This window comes from Sylvia atricapilla, chromosome 7 (genome assembly GCF_009819655.1).
Source record: "Sylvia atricapilla isolate bSylAtr1 chromosome 7, bSylAtr1.pri, whole genome shotgun sequence".
Classification (NCBI taxonomy): Eukaryota; Metazoa; Chordata; class Aves; order Passeriformes; family Sylviidae; genus Sylvia; species Sylvia atricapilla.
Genome location: NC_089146.1, coordinates 25,798,911 through 25,808,582, shown reverse-complemented (window position 1 = coordinate 25,808,582; position 9,672 = coordinate 25,798,911). Strand labels below are relative to the sequence as shown.

At 46.5% G+C, this 9,672-nt stretch overlaps 1 protein-coding gene across 1 annotated transcript; it reads right to left on the bottom strand.

Annotated features, from left to right (window-relative positions):
- Positions 1-427: 427 nt before the first annotated feature.
- On the bottom strand, positions 428-5,787 carry LOC136363881 (titin-like). The gene is made up of 2 exons (XM_066323349.1): positions 818-5,787; positions 428-719 (listed from the first exon to the last, which is right to left on the bottom strand). The coding sequence occupies exons 1-2, from the start codon at positions 5,785-5,787 to the stop codon at positions 428-430; spliced, it is 5,262 nt and encodes a 1,753-aa protein (XP_066179446.1).
- Between the last annotated feature and the right edge of the window lie 3,885 nt (positions 5,788-9,672).

Below are 9,672 nucleotides of genomic sequence, written 5' to 3'. Positions count from 1 at the left end.
ATGAAATCCGGAGACTCTTTCCTTTATTATTAGAAAAAATATGCAAATTCTTCAGTAACAAATAGTTCCATTCTTCTCTGGTAATTTCTTGAGAATAATATCCTCTAATTACAACATATTGTGCATTCATGTTTTTATATCATAGACTGTAATGTAAACATACAATATGTAATGAATACAAATTATTTGGAAATCTTATTTATTTATTAGATCTTGTCTTCATTTATGGCTTCTGAACTACTCTTCTTCTATACTTCTTACTAGTCTTCTTTTCCTCTTCTTTGAATTTTCAAATTAAAATTCTTATTAATCTTCTATGCATTTTAAAATTCAAATTCCTACTATTCTTCTACTTCTATATTTCCAAATTCTTCTTCTACTTCTATGTATTTTTAAAATTCTTATTCCTATTGCTATTCTTCTTCTTCTATGCCTTTTTAAAGTATTCTTCCTCTTCTTCTGCTTCTTCTTTGTTTCTGTCATTGTCTTCTTCATCTTCTTCTTCCTCTTCTTCTTCTTCTTTGTCTTCTTCTTTGTTGACTTCTCCATCTTCTTTGTCACCATCTTCTTCTTCTTCTTCTTCTTCTTCGTCTTCTTCTTTGTCTTCTCTGTCTTTGTTGACTTCTCCGTCTTCTTTGTCATCATCATCTTCATTTTCTTCATCATCTTCTTTGTTGTTCTTGTCTACTTTGTGCTCATTTTCCTCCTCCTGTTTGGAACTCAACTCCCAGTAGTTTTGGCAGTGTCGTGTGAGCCGCGGTCCTGCAGGGAGGGAGGCTCTGGGAGCAATCCCTGCTCTCGGTGCCCTGACTTTTACTCCTCGGTCTGTGGCCTCAGGCAGGAACACTGGAACAGCCCCTGCAGCGCCCGCAGCGCCCGCCTGAAGCGGGAGGGACGTTTTCTGAGGGCAGCCGGCTGCCTGTGGAGAGCCTGGGCTCCCAGCTGGTCAGGCCGGGGGCTGAGGGGACTGTGCGGGGCAGACAACAGGCTCCCTTCCCGTTTGCCTCTGCCTGCTGCTTCCTTTTCTGCAGCAATCCAGCCTTCCAGGGCATCCCATGCCTCTCGATGCTGCCTCAGTGCCTGGAGCTCCAGCACAATCTCGCTCAGGCTCCCACTGGTCACATCGACGTTGATGTACTGAGCTTGGCTGCTGGCTGGCGTATCAAACAGGACAGGCAGTGGGCTTGGTGTCCCTGGTGATGTCCTCTCCTTACTGAGGACAGGAGTTGCTGCCTTTTTGCCTTCTAGACTGAGAGGCTCAGGGGGCCACTCCTTCTCGGCAGCTCTGGCTGGGGTCGCAGCTGCCAGCTTGGTGCCCGTGGGACTCGACAAGGCAGGAGATGCTCTGGGCAGGGCACAAACCGACTCTGCTCTCAGCTCTGCGCCCACATGCCTGGAACAACTGGGTCCCTCCAGGGGGTCCTCATCATCCACCAGGTACAAGGGGTTATGCCAGATGCTGTCCTGCATGGCAACTTTCCCTTGGGACACCTTTTCAGCTCCGCAGGGCTTCCCTTTGGCAAGTGCCTTGTCATTGTCACTGGACAGAAGCCATGACATGGCATCCAATAGCTCCTGCCATTGGGCCTTCACCTTGTGCTGGCACCGTTTCAGATGGGACAGTCTTTGGTGTCTGGAAGCTTTGTTCTCCACCTCCTCTTCAGCCCCATAATTGGTGGGGAAATGGGCTTCCAGCCATTCCAGCACCTTCTGATGTCTTGATACCTGCTGCAGATCTGGCAGTTCAGATGATGAACTTGAATCATTATCCATGCCACCAAGCAGGGCCCTCCTTGTCAACTCTACGTCATAATATTTTTCCCAAAGAGAGAGCTCTTTATCCTCGTCTTCATCCCACTGGAGGAGGTCTTTATCCTCATATTCTTCCCAATGGGAGAGCTGTTTGTCATCATCTTGTTCCCTTGGGGACATCTCTTCCACATCACTGTCTTCCCCAAACCTCAACTCTATATCACATATGATGTCTTCTAGGGAAAGCATCTCATCCTCATTTTTATCCCCTTGGGACAGGTCTTTGCTACTGACACTCTCCCCTTGAGGCGGCTCCTTTTCCTGGTTGTCTTCAGCTGGGGACACCTCCTTGTAATCTTTTCTGCCCATTGGAGAGAAGTGAATGTCAACTTCACTTGGGGACAGGGCCCTGTCGCTGTTGTTTGCCCGTGGGAAGAGCTTGATGGCCTCTCCCAATTCAGATAGCTCAAAGTCACATTTGATGTCCTCGGGACAAACATCAATGTCCTCTTCTATTTTGGACAGCTCCTCATCAGTTGGGCTGTCCCTTGGAATGGCCACAATGGCCTTTGCCACTGGGGGCAGATGCTCTTCACTCGCACTGTCCCCTGAAGTGACTTTGATGTCTCCTTCCATTTCAGACAGCTCCTCATCTGATGGGCTCTCCATTGGAATGGCCACAATGGCCTTTGCCACTGGGAGCAGCTCCTCTTCTCTGGCACTGTCCTCTGAAATGACTTGGATGTTTTCTTCTATTTCGGACAGCTCCTCATCAGGTGGGCTCTCCTTTGGAATGGCCACAATGGCCTTTGCCATTGGGAGCAGCTCCTCTTCACTGGCACTGTCCCCTGAAATCACTTGGATGACTTCTATTTCGGAGAGCTCCTCATCTGTTGGGCTCTCCCTTGGAATGGCCACAATGGTCATTGCCACTGGGAGCAGCTCCTCTTCACTGCCTCTGTCCCCTGAAATCACTTGGATGCTTTCTTCTATTTCGTAGAGCTCCTCATCTCTTGGGCTCTCCCTTGGAATGGCCACAATGGCCTCTGCCACTGGGAGCAGCTCCTCTTCACTGGCACTGGCCCCTGAAATCACTTGGATGTCTTCTATTTCGGACAGCTCCTCAACAGTTGGGCTCTCCCTTGGAATGGCCACAATGGCCATTGCCACTGGGAGCAGCTCCTCTTCACTGGCACTGGCCCCTGAAATCACTTGGATGTCCTCTATTTCAGACAGCTCCTCAACAGTTGGGCTCTCCCTTGGAATGGCCACAATGGCCTTTGCCACTGGGAGCAGCTCCTCTTCACTGGCACTGTCCCCTGAAATCACTTGGATGTTTTCTTCTATTTCGGAGAGCTCCTCATCTGTTGGGCTCTCCCTTGGAATGGGCACAATGGCCTTTTCCATTGGGAGCAGCTCCTCTTCACTGGCACTGTCCCCTGACATGACTTGGATGTCTTCTTCTATTTCGGAGAGCTCCTCATCTGTTGGGCTCTCCCTTGGAATGGCCACAATGGCCTTTGCCATTGGGAGGAGCTCCTCTTCACTGGCACTGTCCCCTGTTATCACTTCGATGTTTTCTTCTATTTCGGAGAGCTCCTCATCTGTTGGGCTCTCCCTTGGAATGGCCACAATGGCCTTTGCCACTGGGAGCAGCTCCTCTTCACTGGCACTGTCCCCTGAAATCACTTGGATGTCTTCTTCTATTTCGGACAGCACCTCATCAATTGGGCTCTCCCTTGGAATGGCCACAATGGCCTTTGCCACTGGGAGCTGCTCCTCTTCACTGGCACTGTCCCCTGACATCACTTCGATGTTTTCTTCTATTTCGGAGAGCTCCTCATCTGTTGGGCTCTCCCTTGGAATGGCCACAATGGCCTTTTCCATCGGGAGCAGCTCCTCTTCACTGGCACTGACCCCTGACATCACTTCGATGTTTTCTTCTATTTCGGAGAGCTCCTCATCTGTTGGGCTCTCCCTTGGAATGGCCACAATGGCCTTTTCCATCGGGAGCAGCTCCTCTTCACTGGCACTGTCCCCTGAAATCACTTCGATGTTTTCTTCTATTTCGGAGAGCTCCTCATCTGTTGGGCTCTCCCTTGGAATGGCCACAATGGCCTTTTCCATTGGGAGCAGCTCCTCTTCAGTGGCACTGTCCCCTGAAATCACTTGGATGTCTTCTTCTATTTCGGAGAGCTCCTCATCTGTTGGGCTCTCCCTTGGAATGGCCACAATGGCCTTTGCCACTGGGAGCAGCTCATCTTCACTGGCACTGTCCCCTGACATCACTTGGATGTCTTCTTCTATTTCGGAGAGCTCCTCAACAGTTGGGCTCTCCCTTGGATTGGCCACAATGGCCATTGCCACTGGGAGCAGCTCCTCTTCACTGGCTCTGTCCTCTGAAATCACTTGGATGTCTTCTTCTATTTCGGAGAGCTCCTCAACAGTTGGGCTCTCCATTGGAATGGCCACAATGGCCTTTGCCATTGGGAGCAGCTCCTCTTCACTGGCACTGTCCCCTGAAATCACTTGGATGTCTTCTTCTATTTCGGAAAGCACCTCATCAATTGGGCTCTCCCTTGGAATGGCCACAATGGCCTTTGCCACTGGGAGCTGCTCCTCTTCACTGGCACTGTCCCCTGACATCACTTCGATGTTTTCTTCTATTTCGGAGAGCTCCTCATCTGTTGGGCTCTCCCTTGGAATGGCCACAATGGCCTTTGCCACTGGGAGCAGCTCATCTTCACTGGCACTGTCCCCTGACATCACTTGGATGTCTTCTTCTATTTCGGAGGGCTCCTCAACAGTTGGGCTCTCCCTTGGATTGGCCACAATGGCCATTGCCACTGGGAGCAGCTCCTCTTCACTGGCTCTATCCCCTGAAATCACTTGGATGTCTTCTTCTATTTCGGGGAGCTCCTCAACAGTTGGGCTCTCCCTTGGAATGGCCACAATGGCCTTTGCCACTGGGAGCAGCTCCTCTTCACTGGCACTGTCCCCTGACATCACTTCGATGTCTTCTTCTATTTCGGAGAGCTCCTCATCTGTTGGGCTCTCCCTTGGAATGGCCACAATGGCCTTTGCCACTGGGAGCAGCTCCTCTTCAGTGGCACTGTCCCCTGACATCACTTCGATGTCTTCTTCTATTTCGGAGAGCTCCTCATCTGTTGGGCTCTCCCTTGGAATGGCCACAATGGCCTCTTCTTCTGAGGACAGCTCCTTGTCAATCATGCTGTCCCCTGGAATTACCTCAATGGCCTCTTCATCTGGGGACAGTTCCTGTTCAGTGTTGCTGTCAGTGGAAGAGAGCTCTCTGGCCTCTTCTACTTGGGACAGCTCCTGGTGACTTCTGCTGTCCCCTCGGAAGAGCTCGGTGTCATCATCCTGTTTATCCACTGCCACATCCTTGAGGTCACGCTGCACAGTACGAGCCCCCGAGGGGATGGATGGCAGAGGCAGCAGCTGCCAGCTCGGGGACACACGGACTGTGCCCTCCTGAGCCACCCTGAGCGGGGGCAGGAACACCCTGGGCATGGGGCTGTAGGGCTGCCCTGGACAGGGGCTGCAGGGTTGCGGCCCCTTCTTCCCTGTGTTCCGCAGCTTTGTGCCCCGGCCCTCAGTGTCCCTGGGGCTCATCAGGCAGGGCTGTGCTGTCAGCCATTTCAGCCGTGGCAGTGGTGGCAGCGATGGCAGCCTGTCCCCACAGAGGGACAGGGCCTGGCTCCGGCTGCCCTCTGGCACTGCCTGCAGCTGACTGAGCTGCACCTGTGGGACCTTGAGTTGTTCCAGGTTTTTAGATCCTACCTTTGGCTGCCTGAGGTGCACTGGTGGGAGCTTGATGGGCACCACTGAAGAGCAGGATGAGGAGGAGGAGGCGTGGGATGGAGATGGCTCCCTTGGCAGGGCAAAGATCCTGGCCCGGCCCATCCACTGGCCTCTCCTTCCTTCCTCATAGCTCCCTCTTGCCCTCCTCCGCAGGCTCAGTAGCTGCCCTTGGGCAGGCTGGGAGTTGGGGTTCTTCTTATCTTTGTTCATTTTCTGAACAATTCCCGTCTTCCTTGAGTGAAGACTGATCCAGGGAGATGCTTCCTACTCAGAGAGTGGCTCACCTGGAACTGGGCACCCCAGGGCTCTGTGCCCCTTAGATACCCTCAGAGCCAGGGCGAGTCTCCCTGATGTCACAAGGGTCTCTGGCCACCACCGTGTCCCACATCACAAAGGGCCCCGACACCGAGTGCCCCTGTCACAGAGGGCTGCCCCTGACACCCCACCCCCAGCGGAGCAGGCAGGGACTGGCACAGAGCAGCCTGCACTTGTGGCCTGGTGGCCCCTGCTGTGCCCAGAGCCCCGAGGGGCTTTGGCCACGCTCCCACATGGCTAAGGAAACCAGATGGCAGAAAGCACCCAAGCACAGAAGTCATGCCCAAACTTTGTGACAGCTTGGGCAAAACAAGTCATTCTTTGTCACATATACTTGAAAATAAGCATGTATGGGACTGAAATGTAAACATTTCTTAGTAAACCTAGTACTCCTAATTGCCTTGCTGCAAAAGCCTCTAATAAAAACTTTCCAAAGGCCAGACAAAGTGCTTTTCAAGAAAAGCATTATCCAAGAACCACTCTCACGAATTTTACCTTTCCTTTCAGCTGTACCTTCCTAAAACTTTCCTTGGACATAAGAAGAAAATATGAATGCAGTCAGGAAGGAAATGCAATATCTGTTTATGCAACAAGTTCCACGTTTATTCCTCAACAAATTTGAGGGCTTTCATCTGCTTTTAAAAAGATTCCTGGCTGGTTGATTACACTTGTTTTCACTTCCCTCCAAAGCACCAGTGTCAACACTACTGATAGCCAGTAATCACTGGTCACTGCTCCTACCAGGGTTTACTTAGGTGTGTTAGAATTAATGTCTCTCTGGTAATTAGTTTTAAATCATATTAATTCAAATTAATATAAAATTCATTAAAAATTGTCTACATAATGGGAATAATTCTTCCCTCTCTTTTTCCCCCCAGAGTTCTTAATTATGCATCATATTTTCTGGTGAACAGCCACTAGAGAGGAGATAAAGTATCCATTACAGTTTTTGGAACTGAGAATAATTTTTCAATGAAACCAAGTGAGTAAGAGGTAGGGAAATGGTTTAATGGTCTGCTTGTTAAGGAGTGACAAAAGTTGATAGCCTCAGAGAAATTGCCCAATCAATCCTAAGCATTATTGCAAAAGATGGTTGCAGGTGAAATCTCTGATAAGTTGAAGATGTGAGAGGATATCAGTTTCCTGGGCTATGGTAGGTGCTCAGTGAGTACTTGAAAACATATATTTTCAAATCAAAAAGAAAGATTTTTTCAGTATGCATATATGTATATATATATATATACATATATATATATATTTATCTTGATATTGACTGAAGGGCAAGAACACAATTTACTCTTCTCTCTCTTTATGGGATATTGTTGGGGTGAATTTTGAGATTTCTCCTGTAAGCTTCAAGTGAGATAGGGTGTTGAGAAAATTTTTATGGTATGGATGTCCTTTAGGCAAATCCCAACTATCCACTCTTACAAAGTGTCACTGTTCCCTTAGAAACAAGGGCTACCCTCAATGCTTGGAAAGCCCCTGGCAAGGTACAGATGCTCCCCTAAAAAAGCAAGAGCCCACTGGATGCAATGAAGGCATAATATAGCTTTTTTTTTTCCTGATTCACTATATTTCTGCCTTAGGAAATGAGAGAGAAAGAAGAATTATTTAGTAAACCAAAAAGAGCGAAATCACAAAATATCTTGTAGCACCACCCTATGTATCTTGTCAGCGACACGACTTTACTTTAAATGATAGCTAAAATATATTGTTTGTCGTGCCCCTTGATTTGTTAAACCATAATCATGAAATTGAATTACAGGACAGGAACGATAATAATAGATGAAACTATTATGTGTCATAGAGAGGCAATTATGCTGTAGCTAATGATCTTTAGTAATGGGATAAGATATACTGCCACATGTGCCTTGAAGACCATCATCAGATAAAACGGAGTAATCCATCAAGCAAACCTTTAAGGCAGTGTTTAATCTGAGAGGTGAAAGAAATAAAATTGGACTTTGGAGGACATTGCAAATTCCATCCATGTAAGTAGATAGGATATTGATCTAATGAACTACATGAAGTCTAGACTGTATCATTTAGCTGCAGCCTGGAGCAACTGGATGCACACACATGCATACCCAAAAGGTTGGTGGAGTATAAATTAACTTTTCTCAATCAAAAGCAGTATGGTGTCCAGTGTAAACTGAAATATGATTACATCCTGGCTACAGATTATACATCACACATTAATAGTACAATTTCTACTGAATGTTGTATGGTTTAATCAAAGAACCTGGGCAATGGTGCCTTGCATTTGTCTCTGCCAGGGACTTCTGAATATGAAAAAAAGGGAAAAAATCAGAGGTTTTCTGTTGTTGCTGTGTTTTTCTTCACTAGGCAATTTCCTTATTTTTAACTGCATCAATTCTTCATTCTCCACCATGTTCCTTGTGAAGTAATTCTTTGGGCAGAACTGTCCAATGGCAGCAGAGGTTACTCTTGGGCCACTCACACCAATCTGGTTACAACTGATAGCAAACAGTTGACTGAATTATTTTCATGATGAATATCCCCCTGCACCAAGACAAGAGGGTATTTAATTCGGTATTCAAAAGAGAAATGCCTATGCTTAATTGTGTGTGGGATATATGTAGACATTTATTCCTAGAGTTTCTGAATGGCATCTAAACCAATTGCATTTCATTTACAGCATCTTGAGAGAAGAAAATGCCAATAGACAGGAGTGACATTTATAAATACTGACTGAACAAACAATGTAAAAACAGAATAAACCCCAAATCCCCATGTCTTCCCTCTCCTCAAAAAGACTCCTGTACTGCCTTCAACCTTTAAAAGGAAGACAGCAAAACCAAGTGGGAACAATCTACTCTTGAAATTTTAACTAACTGTATCATTGAGTTTTCTGCATGACAGGTGTTAACCTATATTTAGGACCCATGTATGAATCTGAACAAAAAGTGCTAATAATAACTGTGTGTTGTGTTGTGTGTGCTTTGTTTGCCATCCCCCATCACACCATGGGTTCCATGTATTTTAAGTATTGATGAAAACTGTATTGACTGAGGAGGTTTAAGAAGCAGGCTTTCGTTGTTAGAATAATTTTAAGTCTCATATAGGGTCTCTGCAAATTTCAGAGGATTTGCATGAGACTGAGCCAATTATCAAAGATTCAGCCAGCAGAATGTCAGGAAAAGCCAATCTGAGTTAATACAGACAGTTCAGTTTTGAGTCAGAGACTGCAGAGTCTCGGAGAGGTAGGAACATAATTCTGCTTCTGATTAAACACAATGTGATGTGCCAGGAAATTCAAGATAAATTACTGAATCAGTCAAGGAACTGTAGATATTGTAGCAGTCCTGTTTTCCTTGTGCATTTTGGCCTTGTTTTCTATACAATATAGCAAACATGGTATTAATATAAAGAAAATCCTTAATTTGTTATGGATTTCCACTTTAAGTCTGCTATCTTGCATAAGTGCTATCTTAAACCGATTATGTCTTACACTTGGATTTAATGTAGTAAAAAACACACGAGATAATTCTACCAATTACTCCTTGCAACTTTTAGTTGTATGTGTGAGAAAAAGAGCAACATGGGCAGGTGGCTATTTTAAATGTTTGTAAAATTCAGTTCATTCTGGTAGGGGAATCTGTGAAATTTCATTTTCAGCAGACTTTAAATGCTCCTGTCTTTTCTGTCAATCTGGTGGTGTAATATGAATAAATGTTTAGCCATATCAAATGAAAATAGAAAACTCTTGACTGGAAAGCAGTACATGGTTGGTAACATGGACAAAAATATGAGTTT

Excerpts from the sequence above, each read along its gene's own strand:
- LOC136363881 (XM_066323349.1), bottom strand. The coding sequence starts at position 5,787 with ATGAACAAAGATAAGAAGAACCCCAACTCCCAGCCTGCCCAAGGGCAG. Across the intron at positions 720-817 it reads CTGAGGCCACAGACCGAGGA|TTCCAAACAGGAGGAGGAAA; the intron begins GTAAAAGTCAGG and ends CTGGGAGTTGAG.